The sequence below is a fragment of the Xenia sp. Carnegie-2017 genome, unplaced genomic scaffold (genome assembly GCF_021976095.1).
Source record: "Xenia sp. Carnegie-2017 unplaced genomic scaffold, XeniaSp_v1 HiC_scaffold_3, whole genome shotgun sequence".
NCBI classification, from domain to species: domain Eukaryota; kingdom Metazoa; phylum Cnidaria; class Anthozoa; order Malacalcyonacea; family Xeniidae; genus Xenia; species Xenia sp. Carnegie-2017.
In genome coordinates this window covers 8,282,520-8,304,191 of record NW_025813493.1, presented here as the reverse complement: position 1 = coordinate 8,304,191, position 21,672 = coordinate 8,282,520, and the positions used below count along the sequence as shown (strand labels likewise).

Genomic DNA, 21,672 nt, shown 5'->3' with positions numbered 1-21,672 from the left:
CACATGGGATGCATTGGTTACAATGAAGGTGAAAGTAGAAGAAGCAGAAATAGATAGCAAAGAACTTCTTTTTGTCTTATGAAGAATTAGTAGAAGAAATGAATAAAAAGAATACTCAAAACAAATTTAAATTTCTCATAGTAAAGCAACCTAGTCAAAGAAGAAAACTCTATCTTCAACATTTGACCTTTCCAATATGTTTAGCTAAACTAAATTAGTTTCTTTGTATAAAACACTATTTTGGAGAAACTTGATTTGTAAGTCTTTCATTGCTATTTTTATCAAGAGATAAAAGGAACAAATTCAAAGGCATGATGTAAAATACAAAGATTCATCAAATTGTTTATCATTTAATTCCAATTGTTAGTTTGTACATACAATAATTAGTAGCGGTAACTGTAAGTAATTCGTTCATTATAGAATAGTAGTGCTTGATAGGGTAAGCATTTTTGAAAAATTGCATCTTGTTCTTTACATACATTAAACAATCTCAAAAGATTATAGGTAATGCACAAAAATAACTGAAGGTTGCTGAGCTAGCTAAATTTCTTTATCTACACTGCCAATTAAATATGCATTAAGGACGTATCGTTTGCTTTTTAATATGAACGCAAATATCAACTATCAAACATCAAATATCAGATATTATCCTCAAATATCATTTTGTCTGCGAAGCATAGAAAGTAGATGACTTATTGTCGATTTCAGTTTCAAATGGCGGTTGCCAAGTTACTTTCGAATGTTGCCAATTACATTTCGAAATATGGAATGTTCGTTATGAACTTGTCAACTTAAGTTCACAAGTTGTGTACTTGAGTACTGAGTTGTGAACTAAAGTTGCGAAGTACTGGCAAACGCGAAAGGTCTTTGTACCCTGTAGACATTTGGCAATGAATCCATTCAGTAAGCAAGGAAAAGCTTTACAAATAGAAGTAAGAAATGAAGTGCTTGAAATGTGGTTAAATAACGAGCGTTTGACAAACGTTTCGAAACAACTTAACCTACCGTATAAGACTATATCAAATATAATAGATCTATGGGTAAACACTGGTTCTATTGCACCACGCCAGAGCGAACGTGATGTTCGAACCACGCGTACAGATGACATTATTGCATACACTGAATACCTAAAAAATAATAAACCATCTATTTATGCAAAAGAGATTAAGCAACAACTAGAAAGTAACAAAGTTTGCCTTCCAGCAAACATACCTAGAAGGTCATGCTTTAGTAGAATTTTGAATAAAGATCTTGGTTACACTTACAAAATAATAAGTCAAACTACTCGAGAGACAGAACAGCCGGGCGTTATGGAGATGTTAGAAGCTTACATAAGCAAATATTTCATTGATTGATTGCAGCCGAATGCATTTCTTTGATAAGTCGTCTGTAGTTGTTATGAGTGGCAACAGACGTCGAGGGCACAGTATGCAGAGTACTCCTGTATTTAAAATCCAACGATACGCTTCTAGTGCCACATTTACTGTAAATTTATTACATAATGTGGCGCTATTAGAGGGCCGTCAAACGGATTAAAATTGCTAAAGCTTTTCCTTGCTTACTGAACGGATTCATTGCCAAATGTCTACAGGGTACAAAGACCTTTCGCGTTTGCTAGTACTTCGCAATTTTAGTTCACAATTCAGTACTCAAGTACACAACTTGTGAACTTAAGTTGACAAGTTCATAACGAACATTCCATATTTGGAGATGTAATTGGCAAAATTAGAAAGTAACTTGGCAACCGCCATTGGAAAGTTAACTGAAATCGACAATAAAATCTTTACATGCCATCTTCTGTCGGCACTGTTTGATTGTGTGGGAGATGGCGTTCTTTTCAAGTGCTCAAGTCACGTTGGAATCTAAACGATTCTATTAAGCAATTAAAAAAATCCATTTTTAACACAGCGTTATTATACGATAGATAAAAATAGAGGGTATTTATGCAATCATCAGTCATGTGTGCCCTCGTTTTCTTTAGCAAGCCGGTGTTTAATTGTGTTGCATAAAATCATTGCCATTTAGACCTTGTCTGAACTACATAATCTCAAAATTCATTTGCTATAACGTGTTGACATGATAGTAATTTGGTGTAAGAGAGTTTGATTCATTGCTTTGGGGCGTTGCAATAGTGGGAAGATTTTGCGGTGTTTAATTGTGTTACTTAAAATCAAAATCATTGCCATTTAGACCTTGTCTGAACTACATAATCTCAAAATTTTTTTTGACAGCAGCCAAAACATTTTTCAGGCTCAAAATGATGCTATATGACTGCTTCATGTCTTTCAGGCGTAAAAGTTCATATAACAAATTGTTCCTGCTCTGCATTTCAAAAACAAAAAATTGCAAACAACATAATTTATGAGGATATTTCTTCATGAATAAGGTTTTGATCGATAAGTATCGATAAGTTTTGATCGTAATAACTTGATGACATGTTTCCATCGCTTGCGTCTGCGGGGCTATTTTCACGATTAGAATCAGAACTTGCGTGGTCATCGTCAGAAATTTGTTGGGTATCGTCATCGCTGTCACTGCTTGGTAAAATTCTCTCATAATCAGTATCACATTGACATAAAAAAATGCTCACATATGAATGATAAAATAGGCAGAATTAAGATGTGTATAATCTGCTCAGATATAATTTTGTCTTTGCAGCATAGAAAGTATATGACTTAAAATGTTTACATGCCAGCTTCAGTTGGCAGTGTTAGATTGTGTGGGAGATGGCGTTGCTTTCAAGTGCTCAAAGTCGCGTTCGAATCTAGACGATTCTATTAAACAATTAAAAAATCCATTTTTAACACAGCGTTCTTATACGATAGATAAAAATAGAGGGTATTTATGCAATCATCAGTCATGTGTGCTCTCGTTTTCTTTAGCAAGCCGGTGTTTAATTGTATTGCTTAAAATCATTGCCATTTAGACCTTGTCTGAACTACATAATCTCGAAATTCATTTGCTATAACGTGTTGATATGATAGTAATTTGGTGTAAGAGAGTTTGATTCATTGCTTTGGGGCGTTGCAACAGTGGGAAGATTTTTGGGGAATCATTGCATTTTGTCAAAATCGCGTAGCAATTTTTGGCAGAAGTTGAAGAAATGTTTATATTTGACTTTAGTTTTAGACTTTAGATTAAAATTGGTGTTCCTATTGTTTCCTTTGGCAAATGATTTTTCAAGTAAAGACAATATATATTTATGTCATTTTGTCAATATCACTTGGGCTTCTTTTTGTAACAGAACAACTTGCATATTTTACTTTACCACTTGACCTTCGTTACTTTTTAATGTGGCATAACTAGAATGCTAATCGCCCTCTGAGTCATTTTTTCTAGATGACTCTACTATCACAAAAAAATTCAATGTTTATTGCATATTTTTGACTTACTCTATCTTGTACTAATATCAATCAAATTCAACGACAAATCATGGAAAATGCCACAGTTTACTTTTAAATCAATTGCCAGTTCTATCTTATTGCAGGTAAAGAAAGTTTAATACCAAGCATATCTGTAAAATTTACGTGCTGTGAAGTGATGAACCATTACAATAGTGTCTGTGTAATTGTTGACTAATTGGTTTGAATTATGTGTAGAATGTACATCGAAAATTAATATATTTGCTTCTTCAACAGCATAACCAGATCAGAGAGACTTTGCCGGATACGCGCAACTGAAAAATTTGACAGATTCTGCGAGTAGCAAAACTTCAATGACAAAATGCCTCTCGAAAAGTTTGTGTCTTCACTGTTCGACTTATTGATGAACAAAGTTCGAGATGATGCATCAGACATGCTTCGATATGGTGACATAGCTGATGAAAGATTTCGCAATTTAATCATACGAGACTTACAAGACATCAAAAAGAAGGTTGAAAGTCTTTCAAAAAAAGATCTTGTTGTAAGTTGCGAATACTTGGAGCAAGGATTTCTTTTACTTTCTAAATGCTTTGTCAGAATAAAAAAAAATGAGTTAAAACAAAGTAATGACAAATATGACAATGAAAGACTGGTAGCAGCTTGTGACGCCATCACAGAAATTAAACAATTTATTCAAAATTGTGATAAATTGGAGACTGGGTCAACAAACTTTAAAGATGCAAAAGATCGTTTTAAGAATTCCCGTGAAAAAGCAAACGAAGCATTCAGTAACGAAGGCTTAACATTGATGGACCGAATACATGCGGTAAAGATTATGATTGTGGCGCAAATTTTGGAACGTTTTGAGACTCTAGATGATGCCATTGATTTGTGTATACTTTATATGAAAAAGCTGCATCAATTGAAAGAGGTTCGTAAAATGTTCTCTGTTCAAATCGGCGGTGGCTTGCGATCAATGATCGCAGAATCCCAACGAAAGGAGATTATAAAATCAGTGATGATTCTTAACTATAACTTAAATCAGTTTATTATGAGTATCAACAACAGTTTTCGTGATGCAAAGACTTGGCCATCGATTGAGCTTCAACATGGAAGCGAGTTTAATCCAATATTGAATTGGTACAAAATCTTTACTCCCCTGTCTTGGAATGAAATGTTAATTACATCTCCCCATGAGCTCATATGCGCCTATCCATCGTTAAGTACTAAGCATTACAGTGTTAACAGTCGTGGTGAGATTATCGCTTGCTACTATGACAAAATTGAAGTTTTGAAAAATGATGATGTGAAGATCATCGAAGGCATTTTCAGAGTAGACAGAATTTTGGCTTGTACACTGGATGAACATGATAGTCTCTACATATTAGGAAAAAGTATGTTCGTGCCAGTAGAGGCTCTCAAGAATTTGCCATTACCCTACCTTGACCAATATACTTTAATAATTTTTGACAAACATTTGAGTTTGACAAATAATAAAAACATTTCGAATTCTATAGAGACTGCCCCTTTAAAACGTTTTCTAGATCTTATTCCCATTCTAAGATTTCAAGCTCTCAACCATTACCTGGTGTTGCTGGGAAATTTCTTCTTGTCATCAAAAGTCATTGTTTTTGACAGCAACGGGGTATTACAGAACAAATTCACTCTACCAGTCAGAATGCATGCATTGACTCTTTCTAACAACAATGAAATTCTTCTAGGCGTAGAAAACAAAATCTTCATTTACTCTATGGAAGGCTCTTTAATTTCGACATTAAGTTTGAGAGTAAAAATTCTGGATCTGACATTTCACATGGGCTTTGCAATAATTCTCATTTTTGATAGTTCAGGAGGTCTTTCAGTTTGTGATGGAACGGGAACAATTCAATGTCAACCCAATGCAAATCCAGTTCTAACTAATGTGTATTACAGTAAATATCAAATTGTCAGCCATGGATAACTGTAAATATATTGAATCACTCGGCAAATGACTATTTCCATAATTTAATATTCAATACAGTAATTTAGATCATGATGATAAACTTTACCAATTGTGCTCTATAAAGACTAATAATAATCATAAAACTGCATGCATAACTAAATTTATTCCTTATGTATATATGAGAGAAAACTACTAAAGTTTAAACACTTTAGGAATAGCCGATGCAAAAATTATAAATACGTAAAAAACGATCAATTACGATCAAACTACGCACGTGCAGTGAGCGTAATATACGAAGTGTATTACAATGTGCCCTCCCGGCTATCACCATATTAAAATGGTGACTCCTTCACTTGGGACACAGGTCGTGCGGTTACACATTGTATGGAATGTATTGTAGAGTCACCACAGTGCTCAAACCTATAGAGGTGAGCTTTGCATACGCGAACACGGTGAACATCTCCTAAAGTGTTAATAATCCGAAAAAGACAAAGAAATACTATAAAATATGTTTAAATGCCTATATTATATATATATATATATATATATGTATATAGGAAGTTTATAATTTATGATTTTCCGTATAAAACAGTGCTCGATGCCCGAGAGCAGCGCGTAAATATTGATAAGAAGAAGAAAACAGGCTTGTCGAAAAAGGCTTGTCGGGATGAAAATGTAGTTTTTGTGTATTTTCTTCTTATCAATATGTATGTATATATATACAAAGTGTATTACAATGTGCCCTCCCGGCTATCACCATATTAAAATGGTGACTCCTGCACTTGGGACACAGGACGTACGGTTACACATCATATGGAATGTATTGTAGAGTCACCACAGTGCTCAAACCTATAGAGGTGAGCTTTGCATATCGCGAACACGGTAAACATCTCCATATGAGACTCTCTTCACAATCCGACAGTGCTCAAACTACGCACGTGCAGTGAGCGTAATATACGAAGTGTATTACAATGTGCCCTCCCGGCTATCACCATATTAAAATGGTGACTCCTTCACTTGGGACACAGGACGTGCGGTTACACATTGTATGGAATGTATTGTAGAGTCACCACAGTGCTCAAACCTATAGAGGTGAGCTTTGCATACGCGAACACAGTGAACATCTCCATAGGAGACTCTCTACACAATCCGACAGTGCTCAAACTACGCACGTGCAGTGAGCGTAATATACAAAGTGTATTACATATATATATATATATATATAAGCTGGGGGTATTATGCAGTTTTTTCATTTCGTGTGACAGTAGATGAAAATGTATTAATACACATGTATGTGAATAAATCACACCAAAAACACGTTGTACAAATGTTCTTGGTTTCTTGCAAATTTGTCAAACCTAGATAAATTTTCCAATACGAGCGAAACACATATTACAGTAAAAAAGAATTGCATAATTACACTTTTCAATAATTAAGACTTTCAGCAATATTGCTTAGTCGCTTGGATAATCAACATGGTGACCAAACTTTTTCTCTTTTCAATGAGATCCACATATATTAACAGATTTATCTGATTTTATTATTGGTAGTAAAATTCAAGCCAAACAATTAACTGAAAAAAGGCCATAAGTGCAAAAAAAATATATGGCATTTCATTCCAGCGAAATTGCTAAAAAAGAAATCACTGACCGTGATGAATTGAGGATTGTAGGTATTATTCGATTAGATCATTTTTTGCCTAAAAGTCATGAAAAAATAATGAAAAGAAAGTCGTCTATATTTACATTTGAGATGAATAACTCGATAATTCTTTTATATTTATTAATGACGTTGTTTTTTTGGATCACCAATATGGCTTCTTTCTTCATTGTCGTGTTCATCCATTGGAAATAAGTAAAAACGCTTCATACTGGGTGAGCGTAATAACCTTACCATAAAACGAGATTTAATAATACGAGAAGATAAAATAGACCTTAAAATACATATTTTCCTTTAAATCCTTGAGTATGATTTTGCCATTACATATGAAGTGGATATTACCAATTTGGTAGCCACAATAACCTTTTCGTAAGATTTTTTAAAACTGTTAGCAACTATAATGATGTTGCCATCAAAACTTTTAAGCAAAATCATCATTCATTTCTTTGGAAATCTCCCTTCGCTTCTTTTTTTCCAGTAAATAAACACAAAAATATTTTCATGTCATAAACAAATATTTGGGGTAACCTACCTCCTTGCATACTATTTTACAACATTTGAATAGCCTAATTATTTTTCAGCATTAATTGCAATACATTTAGCGGCATTGTTCAAAAAACTTTTTTAATACATAAAATTTTTGTTTGGTGAAGTTTTCGTTGATCTCTTTGAATTCTTCGTGGAAAGAGTTGATAAAAGTGCTGCAGATTCATGTATGGTATGCGTACCTAGTTTTAATACTTGGGTTAGTAGTTAATAAGTGTGAAAAAATAGAGTGGATTTTGTTAAATATTTTAATGTTTACAAAGGAGTATGTAACCAGTAAAGGATATATTTTTTTGACAACTTAATTACAAACTTTCCATATAAACGTCCATTTGAGATTCAGCGTGGGCAACTTTAATAATTACCTTCTTTCCAACACATCAGAACTCTGAAATATTTCAAAAGTTTCTTCGTATGAAGATATAAAAAACGTTTCCACAACATCAATAATCACATTTTTATGATTTAAGATTTGCAGGCTTTTGTTCCCAAGAAAGATTCTAGTGAGATTATATCCTCGCCTACCCTACGAACATAATCTTTCTTTTGTTTTGGATTTATTTCTCGTTGATTTCACCTCTATGGATCGTTTGTTTACATTTTCCCAAGCAACCTCAACTATTTTTAGAGGTTCTCTTAGACTTGGACGACGATCTAGTTCTTTCTGAACAAGACGCAAAAAAATCATCTCCGTTACTGTTTCATCATCGGAATGTGCTAAGTTTTCCCCGTGACGTTTGCCATCTCCCAAGGCCGATATTTCTTTCTTTCCATTTGCCTTTACTTTCTCTATTATAATATTATAGCACGAAAGAAAATACAAAACTATTCCTGCACTATTCAAATTAACTTTGTTAACATAATTGTTTGATTCAAAATCAGGTTCTTTGAAATTTTGTAATGTCGTTGATATTGGTGGAGTTTATATGGCAAAATTTTATTAAGGTAGAGTGTTAAACACGGATCTTGCCTTCGGCCTTTTTCAAATGTTAGATCTTTACTTTCTGTGTGTAAGATTTAGTTTGGAAATGAATAACTCTTATCGATAGGATACTCTCCTATCTTGTGGATACATATCCAATAGATGAAAATGCGTTGCACGAAACTTGGATAGTAGGGTAAACTATCCACTGGATAAACATATTTAATTATTTTTTTGCATATTTACATAAATTATCATACACTTATAATAATCGTGTGAAAGTATTCCTTCCATATGGTAGCTACTAAAAAGATAATAAGCAATTATTGGATGAGGTTGAGCATGATATCAAGAATTATTCAGACCGATGTCATTGTTATCTGCCGAAACGAAGCTAAGCAGTAATCTCCCCACACGAGCTTGGACTTTAGAATTATCAAGAAACTGCAAACCAGGCATTCTATATAATGCCATTTTTCATTTAAATAGTATATTTCAACCTCAAAACAACTTACTCAATCGCAACCCCGAAATTTTTATCAATTGGATATTGTATTTAAACTAACTCCAAGCCTTGGATAAATTTTTCCTGTGGATAGCGATGTTTATCCACTGAATTAAGTTATTCAAGCTTCATACAACGCAAATTAAATAATGGATAAAATTTTATCTATTGGATAGCGAGTTATCCGTTGAATAGTGACTTATCCACCTTTTGTGCAACCGGCCCCTGACTGCTGTACTTACGAAAATTTTAAAACCTAACATGCTGTGTTGCTGTAAACTTCTCTTTGTGTGGTATAAGAGATCAAATCATTAACTTTGAATACGATTTTCATTGAATCTGCTTTCTTTTTTGCAAAACATCGGTTATCAGCCTATTTTTGTTGTATTCCCAGATTTAAACCAACCTCCACGCAATTATCAAACAATTGACTCGCAAATGGCGGCTAGTTTCCGCAGTAGAATTGACAAAATAATCTTTTGTACTTGACCACAAATATGGAGGCAGTGGTTGAACATGCAAACCACTTATAGCCGTCGTGTGTCTTCCTTGTTGGCTTCTTTGTGTTTTTTGACAATTGATGGTTTTAGGATATTAAATCTTTCGAAATAAATTTTTTTGAAAACAAATTTTTAAAATAAATTGTAATGTTATCTCAATTTGTTGACGTAAGCAAATATTAATGAGAGCATTCATCTTTATGGAAGAATAGGCAATAATATCGGATATCGCTATTCTCCATGCTTGGCACAAAAATTACTTTATCTGCGTCCAAAGTTCAGGGCTGTCTATGCCATTTTCTGCCTGTTATTTCCCAAAAATTTGTAGTTTGAGTTGGTTTTTGCTGATAAATTTAGCGACGTTTTCCTATCAGTTCAATTTTTTTACATTTTTCACGGACAAATTAAACTGCAGGGTTAGATTTTCGTTCATGCAGAGTTGATCTTTAAATGTGTGATCAGATTTGGTTTCTTATTGATTTCTTATTTACAAATCTGTCTTGCAGATCTTGCTAAAAATGATCCCTTATGTTTCTGTCAATAAATATAAATGACTTTAACTCATTAAAATATATTTTGACTTTAACTGGTACATGTAAAGCTTAAGAAAACATTAACTTATACAGATACATTTGACTTTAACTAGTATGTTTAAAGCTTATAATGACATTAACTCATACAGAATTATCTTATTTCATGATAATAAGATGTTTAAAAACAGAACAATGGTTATTTGCTTGCTGACTGTTTTTCAGCATTACTTTTAATCTTTTACGGTGGCAAATGAAAAAATTGTGCAAATTAGTAGCATCAGGCACCGTCCGAGATGCCCTCAATTTTTATGACTTCATCCTTTACATTAATGTTCAAATTCGCATATTCTGTTGTCCTCAGTTTCGTTTCCAATACCAAACCATCATCATCTAAAGCGACATTAGTCATTCCTTTCTCAGTTTCTGTCGGTGTTGCACATTCTTCTTCTGTGTTGGTTTGGTTTACGTACGCTTCACCATATTTCTCATGTGACTTTTGGCATCTATGTACATAAACAGATAATAAAAAATGGGCTTAAGTCGTGTGTGTGTGAACATAGAACATTCAGTTTTTTGTTTAGCAACTGGTTTTAATGCATAGCAAGCTTCATTATTTTTATGCTAGGTATGATGGGCCAAATATTACAAACGTTTACGTCTTAATCGATTTCTTAGTAAGGAAATCTTAGAATAAGAATATATATTATGGAGGATTAGTTGCACGAAGACTATAATTTGTGTTGTCCAATCATAAGCTAATAAGAAACTTATGAAAACGGTGTTTATATTTTTTATCATTTATACGAATTAATTTTTTCAAGATAGTTACCTTATTGTATAGTTTAAATCGAGACTTTTTAGGCTTTTGCAATTTTTGAAATTATTAAATAAGCGGTTTGCTATATGTGTCAATGCAGTAGATATTGCTATTCTTTTTTCTGCAACTGACCATGGAAGTGTATAAGAGCTTGTAGATACGTCGTTCTTGCACTCACCTTCTTCTCAATTTATGAATGATTAATGTTACAGCCACAATGAAAACAATGAGAACACAAAGTGAGATAATTGTCAGCGTGAGTATATTACTTTCATTCATGTTTTACCACCTGAAAGTTTAAACAAAAACACTTGAAAGAAGTACTTGTTTATTGAATCCTTCTTAACATGCTTCCAACTTGCATGAACGAATTGGGTAGACATATGTGGCAAAGAAAACTCTATAATTTTAGTCATGAATTTCTTTAGTCGACGATTTTTTATGGAATGAAGTTTAATCTTGTTTCGTGATTGCATGTTGTCATTTTCAACTGTTGGACAATTAAAAAATGGATGATTTAAAGTTTTACTTGCTTGTATAGCTGCATTTTTAGAGGATTGAACCTGTCCCCAGGAAACTGATTTCTATGAGCTACTTTCTCGTTCGGCTTTTGCTTTAACGGGATTCGAGATTTATCTAATTTGTTCGTTGATATATATGGCACGTATGAAATTGCGTTTTGATATATCAAATAGCACCTCCTTACGAGTAACATGGCGTCACAGTACTTAGCTAATCACAAATCGATATTTCAAGGAAAGCAAATTTTGTGACTTATATCCATGGCATTACAAACTTAATTTAGACATATTATCAATTGTTAACGTTATACTAACTGTATTCAAAAATGATTTGTAATATTTAAAGGCCATTACAAAGTTAAATAGGAACGTTGCTAAGGCAAAAACTTTTTTTGAATTATTGTGTGTTTAGTCTTATTGTAAATTCGACGCCATTGCAACCACATTTTGTTTGTATTCAAATACGGCATAGATATGAAAGAAGAAAGAAATCAAGGCTTTAACTTTCTTTTTAAAATACCATGGCAATACGATAAACGAATGTATTGTACAATCAGAAAATTTATGTCTACCAAACCACCGTCATTCCTGAAAAAATTTATTGTGGTTTTAGCATGTTAGTGCTAATATTGAAAAAAACTACAAACCATTCTCAGTAGTAGTACAATGAATTGTTGCTTGTCTTTATATACGTTAACGCAATCTTTGCTTGTCTTTGTCGTTAGATATTATGATTCATATTTTCCCAAGCATGGAATTTTATTCTTTTAATAGCTTTCTAGGCAATCGAAGAAATCAATGGCTTTCTCAACCAAAGTATAAACAGCTGAGCAAACACCTATCTCAAACCCATTCAAAATCTGCAGTCTGCCTTTACGAAAAGTTCAGATTCAATTTCATATATGAAAGGATATGTGAAACCTTATGTGAAATTGAAACACTTCATATATGAAATGTCTATTTCATATAAGAAATTCCAATTTCATATGTGAAATCAAATGTGAAATTTTCGTAAGGGTGTCTTCACAAATATTTTATTAAAATCTCTGACTCACTTTTAAATCGCAGGATTGCACGTTTTAAGAACTATATGTTGACATCAGCTGGATCTTGATCTTTGTGACAATCTCAGTAGAAAAGTATGGATTTTGTTTCATTGTAAACGCTTTACAATGAAATACTGCAACTTATACGTGGACTTCGAGCAAATTGTATTTTACATATCATAATTGTCATTATGGATTACGTTACCAATGAAACGTCGTCTTTTAATCACCTGGATTAATTATAAAATCACTCTAATCTTCGTAATATAAACACAGAGAACAAATACGTTTTCAAAGTATCGTCAAGCCAAAACTTGAAATTTCCATTTTTGATTGCTCATAGGCAAAACCAATAAGAAATATATCTTTGAACATTCATATCAATGCACTTTTCTGTTGAAAATGACACAAAAACTAAATTGCCATCCCCTATTTTGTTTTCCTTAAAGAGGTGCATATTTTTTGTTATTACGACTGGCAGTTATTGTTTATATCTCATCGTAGTTACGAGTTATCTCACTAATCTCTATATAAATACTGATAAATACCTAAATCCTCAAGATGTGAGTACCACTGATATATTATTACTCCGGCTATCTGATATAACTCCCAGTTTTAAAATGCATTTGGATTTTCCAGTCATCTCGTGAGATTTTTCACAAACAACGCGTGACTGACACGAACTCCTTGAACAAATGAAATTTTTCATTCGTTTCACGCGTGAGTGTCGCTAATGAAATGTACACACTAAAACATGATTGAAAAGACCTGCAGGAACATTTATGATTACACTGGTAATTACCAACTACTAAACAATATAAGTATACAGAACACATGACCAAACTAATTAATAATTAAAATTACTCGATGATCTAGATAATAACCATTTCTTTGTTTGCTGGTACGTTGTAAATAAAATAGATCGGTTTAAGCCGTGTCTCTTTGCTATAACATAGCGCTTTTTCTTGATTCAATTTGTTCTTTTATATTTGAATGGCAGTCGTCTTGAAGAAATTTTCAGGCAGGATATGCTTCACTTACTTTGCTAACATAAATCGAACTAATCATCGGAAATCTCACACCTGTGGAGCCTCTATAATAATTCCCAAGCAACAGCAACTGTTTCTAAGACTTCTCTTTGAAACAACATTTTTCCTAAGATTATTTGGTTCCACCCCAACCAGACATGTAAAAATCTTTTCCCTTAAGTTTTCTTTCTCCTTCATGCGCTAATTTTTTTGATGACTATTTCTATCTATTAATGCTGCGGATATTTTGTCTTTTCAGTTGTCTTTATCTTTCACATAGCACGATAGAAAATAAAGTATGATTCCAGCACTGTGTAAATCATCTTTATTAATTCTCACCCCGATAGAACTCTTAGCTAAGATTTATAGCATCTTACAGTATCCTACTTAAGACTGCTATTCCATGACCAGGGAATAATATTTCGAGTCAAATTTCTGAAATATATATTTCCTAACTGACTAAACAAGTATTGCAGTTCAAGGCTTGAACTTAAATATTTTGTTTTTCCTTAGAATAAATCTTACACGTAAGACCAAAATCGGTGATCTTTATTTCAAACGCAGAGATACTACTTGGATTAAAATTTACAACAAGAATGTTTCCAACATGAAGATCGCGATGTATTTTTACTGGTTTTGAAATAAAAGCGTACGTCTCTAAATGCGTACATAGTAACGCAACGTTTGTGAGCAATTTCTTTTTCCATGCAGAGACAAAGTATACGCTTCCATCGCATCGTATGGAGCAATGAAACATAACGGAAACTGTTAAATTGCCCCTGTCAGCAAAAAATTTTGTTTACGATATCAACACTGGGTGTGATGTAAAAATTGCAAAGTTAAAAAACTTTTCGATTTGGTTAAATTTTCTTCTAGTTATGGCGGGTTTCATCAACTTGTTTCACAACTTGCGTTGTCTTCTCGTTAGTCTTTGCTAGTAGTCAGGGGCTGAGTTAAGGGTACCTTGACAAAAATACTAAGTGCAACTTTTTTCCAGAAATGTGTTCAGGGACCATATGAAAGTATTTTAGGACATATTGCCACTTCCCAAACCCTGGGCAAGTGCAAAATATAACCTACTAGCAAAATGGGAAAAATCGGAAAAACCGTGTATTCCTTGGTACCAAAATTTCAATACTTGATAGTCAAAAATACTTCTTATATCATTTTTTTAGCATAAGCTCCTGTAAGACGTTTTATTTAGCGAATCTTAATGCAAATCAATATATTTAGATGATATTAAAACTTTTGGATAGGCCAATTCATAACATTTTTTCACTAAAAAACCCAAATATACACCGATTAAGTGACATTTACAATATATGTTTCATTAATTTTTGAAAACAGGTTAATAAAACATTATCCTATCACATTGTCTATCATGTTTCATTTTCATCTTCACTTGCTGATTCTTCTTCTCCAGAATTATCACCATCATCTTCCGCATAGCCACCGGCATTCCATATATTTCGACAATCTCCCTTGCATTTACAATGTTCTGTGCATCCAATCTGTGACTTTGCACAGGAACAGGCCATTGACTTGCATTTAGAAACTAAATATTAAATATAATTTTTAAAGCATATTTTCCCAGCATTTATTTTACCTTAAATGCTTAGTTGTGATGGTCAATCCTACTATGAAATATTAATGACACTTCATTCAGAAGAAAAACTATAATAACAACTTTAATCAATGTTTATGAACGTTGAAGTTTGCAAGTTAATTTAAAATTGAAGGTATTTGATTGGGAATATTTTTTCTAAGAATTGCTTTTTATATTTAAAAGTAGTACCTGAGCAGCCACAGCTGTTAATTTTGAGCACTTCATCAGGAGCAGCTTTCATTCCCCTAGGCATCATAATTGGTTGTAACGTTTTGGTTTCAGTATCTTTTAACCAACCATACTAAGATAATAAAGTACAAAAGAATTCTTAAATCATATATATTTGTGGGTAAAATTCATTTTTCCCACCTCCATGACACAATATGTTATTGATATAAGAAGTCTTTTTTCCCTACCTTACATGGGTCATATGCCGGAGGATCACACTGAAGGCAGGAGCCCCAAATCAGACGTTGGTATCTTGCACGTTTGATATTGAAATCAAGGACGTCATCTGTTGGTGGCAAGGATTTCAAAGCAGGAGATTTTGACGTTATTTTGGCTCCTTTGGTTCTTCGTTGCCAAATTACCTGTCTAAGGTTAAAAATAGGAGAAAAAGCATATCAAAACATATAATTACCAAAGCTAAAACATATAGTCAGCTCTCAGTTATATGTTTACGATGTAAGTTTTATTTTCAACATCAATGGAAGCAAAATTAATAACGTCCTAATCTTTTTACAGCAAGAAACAGAAACTTATAGTTTATTAGAAAGACAATCCGAAACAAAATTTGTTTAGATTAGTACAGTAATAATTAGAGGCTTATTATTACATTTTGAAAGAAACATAAGTTATCTTCAAAATAAATTATGTACTATAATAGTTAGATGTACCTATTTTTGAGGAACTCTCATATTTTGCACTACAACATGCAGCAATAAATTTTCTTGATTCTGATAAGTACTGATCTTCAGTGGCATCTTTTTCACCAAGAAAAGATAACTTCAACGTGGCAGCGACTTTTAGAGCTTTCTTTTTTCCTATTCCAAAATACATTGGTACAGTGTCGCAACCAGATAGAGCATGTACATATAAAAATTCAGGGATCAATGGTTTATGTTTCTTTACTGTATCGTTTATTGATATAATGTTTTTCCTTCTGTGAAATCAGTCATATAAACATCTATGTTCCAGTTTCTAATGTTATAACAGTGACAAAGCAAAACAAAACCATCAGTGTCTTCACAAATTACTTTAACAGATTTTTCCATCGGCTATTGCTTCTGATACTTGGTAAGGGATAATCACATCAGCTTCCTTCTGTCTTGACTTTAGACCATTTCTTATCGTCTGAACTCCTAAATGTACTTGATATGGTGTTTCAGCTTCTGCTGTAATGATCAGTTTGTTTGAATGGTTTGGAATATTCTTGAGCAAGTCATCTTTTGCCATCTCAATTAATTGCTTTTTAGTATCTGTCACTTTCATGGCTATCTCTTTTGCTGGAAGAGGACTTGAAGAACTAAGGTTATGAGATCGTCGGAATTGAGATAACCTTTCTTGTCTGGTATCTGATTTAATGCTATAATCATGGTACCTGTCGAACACAAGATAAACATCTGTTTGAGCTAAGATCTTTAAAATATACGACCGTAAAGAAACCAATAAATCAGACACTTTACCACCTTTTGGCCAGTATAAAGCGCTATGGATCATTGCACATCCATCAATCAGTGTTGCTTCTGGTTTAATATTTCTCACTGAAACCTCTACTTTTAACGCATTTCTTAAATCAGCTTTAGCTGTGGGGTATCTACCTTCACCAGTGTCTTTAAATAAAGCGGTAGGTATAGGTGCTACCTATACCTACCGCTATTACAGGAGGTCAATATCTAGGACTATTACCGGTGAATATTATCTATGACTATTATCTAGGCTATTACCGCTATTTACAGGAGGTCAATATCTAGGACTTGCCCAGGGTTTGGGAAGTGGCAACATGTCCTAAAATACTTTCATATGGTCCCTGAACACATTTCTGGAAAAAAGTTGCACTTAGTATTTTTGTCGAGGTACCCTTTAAAAACAGCGTTTCAGCCCCGGACTATAGGTTTTAAATAATGCCAATTGGCAAGTCTCTGCGATTTTTTAGTTTAAGCTGATATCAGGATGCTTCAGTCCGTGATTACTTCGACTGAAAATTACCATACGTGTAGATCAGCACTATTAAGGTTGGCCAATCAGGCTTCCTTTATTTCTACACCAGTTTTAATAGGCTTGGGAGCCATAAAGCCAAAGTACCTTGAGCAACTTGTTCAAAGTCTTGAAACAAACTGAATTGGAATCGCTTTAGAAATACGAATAATAGCCAAATTTTAATTTTCTGTAAAAAAATTCTTACTGGTAATGTATAATGTAAATTCATAGTAGGAAAGTGCAGAATTCATTTCACCACAGACATAAATAATATAAAATCGCTTATTTAAAAAAAGCATTTTAGTTGCGAGTTGCTTACGTAACAACATGGTTTCGAATGCAATTTGGAAAAAACCATGCACTAGTGGGTTATTCTATCTGGTAATATTGATGGAACAATTTAACTAATAATCACGAGAAATTCTGAGTGGTAATAACGATGAAATAACCTAACTGGAATTGACGAGAAATTTTATTCGGTAATGATATATAGCTACTGGTAAGCACCCAGGGCAGATCAATGCTTATTTGACAGGAGAGATAAGATTTTCCAAGAGAGAGGGGAGGCAACATTGTCCTAGCTAAAGGAAGCCAGTGCCTGGGGCTTTTAAAGAAACATAGTCTTAGAGATAAGTGAATCATGCAAAAGGAAAGCGTCATTAGCTGTTTAAAAAAAATTATCTGTTTCTCTTAATGAATGCGCATTTAGTAATTTATTTTAATTTTATTGTTTCAATGTTTCACGGTAATAATCAATTGCAAATGCTGGTGATATAAAGTATGGAATTCTCTTTGAAATGAGAACTTACTGTACAATTTCATAGCCTCTTATACTGTTATATTAATTGTCCATAGTACGTAATGTCATTTTGGAACTTTTCATGAGGAGGCACTAAACATTTTTTCTGGGAGAGTGGGGTTGACTGCGTACTCTCTGCACCACTCCAGAAAATATACCCCTGGTAAGTCAGTAACTTTAAAATTTCTTTTTGGTATCCATCACGTGACATGGTTTATGACGAAAGGATTGCCCAATAGAAATTTTATGACATGATGACCGATTAAAAATTACTGATTTTAAAGGTTAATTTATCAAATCTCAAATTACAACCCTCTTATACAGCCCACCCAGGCATTAAAAAAATTAAAATAGTTCTACTAAGACTTCAATTGAACTTTTAAATCTTGATTTCGCGGCAGCAAAAACAACTTTATGCGACGCCAGAGATTACGCAATGTTCGAACAGAGGAATGACGGATCGCCATACTAGGATACACCATCTTCATCTCGCCCGTTGCAAACACGTTTAATTTAAGAGGTCCATCAAATTTGCCATCCCAGTGTAACTAACCATGTATACCACAGATTTTCGTCTCACGTTTCGTGTCATGCGTAATGGCCTTCATAGTTAATGTAGCTGTAGCACCACAAGCAAATAGCCACTATTTGAAATAGTCATGACTCATCGAAAAGAAGGAAAAACAATTTCCTCCTTTGAGCCCCCTGGCTACACTGATGAATATTACAAAACAACCTGCAAAACATTCAGTGCAAATGACCACGGTCATCAAATATCAAATTGTGAGTTTGTTTTAATGGATATGAAATATTATGTAGTCATATGCCCTGATCATATGCTCTTAGGTTGAATTGGAAATATTCATTCATGAACAATGGTATATACACTTTTTCTAACAATATAACTACAAACTTTTGTTAGAGGCATCTACATCCATCAGCGATTCAGCTTTGGCCACTTCAATGATTATTTTTTTCATCTCCTCATCTGCACTCAGAAACATTTCATGAGCTTTTTCTTCCGAAGATATAGATAGCGTTTCCTCCTTTCCATTAATCACATTTTTGTAATTTAACACTTGCAGTTCTTTTGGAATGCCCAATTGTTTCTCAATTTGTTCTTTAATATTTGCAAAGCTGTCCTCTTGAAGAAAGATTCTCTCAACCTTTTCCTCGTCTTCTTTACGAACATAAATCTTTCTTTTTTTCTCAGATACAGTTATCGGGAATCTCACTTCTTTGGACGGCTCGTTTACATTTTTCCATGCAACATTAACTATATTTAGCGCTTCTTTTGCACTAGGACGATGATGTGGTTCGTTGTGAACAAGACGGGAAAAAATCATCTCTATTAGTGTCTCGTCATCTTTATGTGCTAAGTTTGTCGGGTCACGTTTGCCGTCCTTCAATGCACGTATTTCCTCTTTCCACTTGCCTTTAATCTCTATATAGCACGATAGAAAATACAAAACAATTCCTGCACTGTATAAATCAACTTTGTTATCATAATAGCTTGAGTCAAGTTCCGGTGCTCGAAAATATTCATTTCCTACACCACTAGACAACTCTTGAAGCTCAATGCTCGAACTCAAAAACTCCAATTGTTCTTTGGTATAAATCTTTCGGGTAAGACCAAAGTCGGTTATCTTGATTTCAATCTCAGAGATTTTGCTTATATTTGAATTAACAACAAGAATATTTCCAACATGGAGATCGCGATGTACGAGTTGTTCTGCGTGTAAAGTTTGAAGACCGTTTAAAATTTGAGGGAAAACTTGTCGATATAATCTTGTAGTCTTTACAATCTCAGCGCCATTACCAAAATTGTTCTCGTATACAAAGTCACACAAAGTTTTAGAACAAAGTTCCATCTTAATAAACAAAAATTTTTCATTGTTGATGACCATTTCCCAGCAGCCCGAATACTTTACAATATTGTGTTTCCAAAATTCTTTTTCCGTAAGAGTTTCAATTTCGCGTTTACAGCTTTTTGCCGTATCTGTTAAAATAGGGCAATATTTAATTGCGTAATGTTGTTCATCAAGAGTGTGCTTCGCCTTAATAACTCTACCATAACGTCCTTGGCCGAGAAAGCGAATATATTCAAGATCGCGCTCTTTTAGTTTATCTGCTAAAGTGAAATTGTCTATATTATATTTTTCCATAGTTGATTCTGCCATCAATGAAATGTAACGAAGAAAGTATGCGTGTAGCACAGAATAATTCACATTAATAGTTTATGATTATTCTGTTTGCGTTTTCTTTATTTCGCAATTCCTGGAAGCAAACCGGAAGAAATGTTCAAATTTAGCTTATATAATTTGGCTTCACTTTTGATACCATTGAGTTCTATAAGACCTCAATGTTATAGAACTCAATGGTTGATACTTATAGAAGCTACATCCAGTCTATTATCAGATCAGTGGTTGCACAAGACCACACTTGCACACACTATTCACATTATATAGACTTTATTTGTCGATTTAAGTTAACTTTTTAAATGGCGGTTGCCAAGTTACTTTCTAATGTTGCCAACTACATTTCCAAATATGGAACATTCGATATGAACTTGTCAACTTGAGTGAACAAGTTGTGTACTTGAGTACTGAAGTTGTGAACTAAAGTTGCGAAGTATTAGCAAACGCGAAAGGTCTTTGTACCCAGTAGACATTTGGCAATGAATCTGTTCAGTAAGCAAGGAAAAGCTTTAGCAATTCTAATCCGTTTGACGGCCCTCTAAGAGTGTTATAATGCGATACGCCGTTTACAATATGTAATAAATTTACAGTATATGTGGCACTAGAAGAGTATCGTTGGATTTTAAATGCAGGAGTACCCTGCATACTGTGCCCTCGACGTCTGTTGCCACTCGTAACAACTACAGGCGACTCATCAAAGAAATGCATACGGTTGCAATCAATCAATGAAATATTTGTTACGTAACCTTCTAACTTCTCCATAACGTCTGGCCGTTCTGTCTCGAGGAATTTGACTTATTATCTTGTAAGAGTAGCCAAGATTTTTATTCAAAATTTTACTAATGGATGACCTGTTAGGTATGTTTGCTGGAAAACAAACTTTGTTATTTTCTAGGTGTTGCCTAAATAGATGGTTTATTAATTTTTAGATATTCAGTGTATGCAATAACGTCATCTGTACGCGCGGTTCGAACATCACGTTCGCTCTGGCGAGGTGCAATAGAGCCAGTGTCTACCCATAGATCTATTATATTTGATATAGTCTTATACGGTAGGTTTAGATGTTTCGAAATGTTTGTCAAACGCTCGTTATTTAACCACCTTTCAAGTATTTCATTTCTTACTTCTATTGGTAAAGCTTTTCCTTGCTTACTGAACGGTTCATTGCCAAATGTCTACAGGGTACAAAGACCTTTCGCGTTTGCCAGTACTTCGCAACTTTAGTTCACAACTTCAGTACTCAAGTACACAACTTCAGTACTCAAGTACACAACTTGTCAACTCAATTCGACAAGTTCATATCGAATATTCCATATTTGGAAATGTAGTTGGCAACATTAGAAAGTAATTTGGCAACCGCCATTTGAAAAGTTAACTGAAATTGACAATGAAATTACTACTGGATTTGTATCTTTGTAAAATCCTCGTAGTTATAAATTCAGTCAAAGGCCCCAAGGGAGGTGTACAGGACATTACGTCATACAAGAAC

General features: G+C 33.7%; 3 protein-coding genes across 3 annotated transcripts; 1 reads left to right on the top strand and 2 right to left on the bottom strand.

Moving 5' to 3' along the window:
* The first annotated feature begins 3,623 nt into the window (after positions 1–3,623).
* Positions 3,624–5,573, top strand: LOC124454659. The gene has a single exon (XM_047005433.1). The coding sequence runs from the start codon at positions 3,724–3,726 to the stop codon at positions 5,320–5,322; it is 1,599 nt and encodes a 532-aa protein (XP_046861389.1). The 5' UTR covers positions 3,624–3,723; the 3' UTR covers positions 5,323–5,573.
* A 4,418-nt stretch (positions 5,574–9,991) lies between these two features.
* Positions 9,992–12,513, bottom strand: LOC124454406. Its single transcript, XM_047005214.1, has 3 exons — positions 12,363–12,513; positions 10,965–11,075; positions 9,992–10,472 (listed from the first exon to the last, which is right to left on the bottom strand). The coding sequence occupies exons 2-3, from the start codon at positions 11,063–11,065 to the stop codon at positions 10,247–10,249; spliced, it is 327 nt and encodes a 108-aa protein (XP_046861170.1). The 5' UTR covers positions 11,066–11,075; positions 12,363–12,513; the 3' UTR covers positions 9,992–10,246.
* Positions 12,514–17,880: 5,367 nt separating this feature from the next.
* Positions 17,881–20,342, bottom strand: LOC124454673 (probable cell division protein kinase ECU11_1290). The gene is made up of 2 exons (XM_047005444.1): positions 18,899–20,342; positions 17,881–18,721 (listed from the first exon to the last, which is right to left on the bottom strand). The coding sequence occupies exons 1-2, from the start codon at positions 20,163–20,165 to the stop codon at positions 18,630–18,632; spliced, it is 1,359 nt and encodes a 452-aa protein (XP_046861400.1). The 5' UTR covers positions 20,166–20,342; the 3' UTR covers positions 17,881–18,629.
* Between the last annotated feature and the right edge of the window lie 1,330 nt (positions 20,343–21,672).

Coding starts and splice junctions, on each gene's coding strand:
- LOC124454673 (XM_047005444.1), bottom strand. CDS start 20,165: ATGGCAGAATCAACTATGGAAAAATATAATATAGACAATTTCACTTTA. Junction 18,722..18,898: donor TGTAGATGCCTCTAACAAAA/GTTTGTAGTTAT, acceptor AATGTTTTGCAG/GTTGTTTTGTAATATTCATC.
- LOC124454659 (XM_047005433.1), top strand. CDS start 3,724: ATGCCTCTCGAAAAGTTTGTGTCTTCACTGTTCGACTTATTGATGAAC.
- LOC124454406 (XM_047005214.1), bottom strand. CDS start 11,065: ATGAATGAAAGTAATATACTCACGCTGACAATTATCTCACTTTGTGTT. Junction 10,473..10,964: donor ATTCATAAATTGAGAAGAAG/GTGAGTGCAAGA, acceptor TTATGTACATAG/ATGCCAAAAGTCACATGAGA.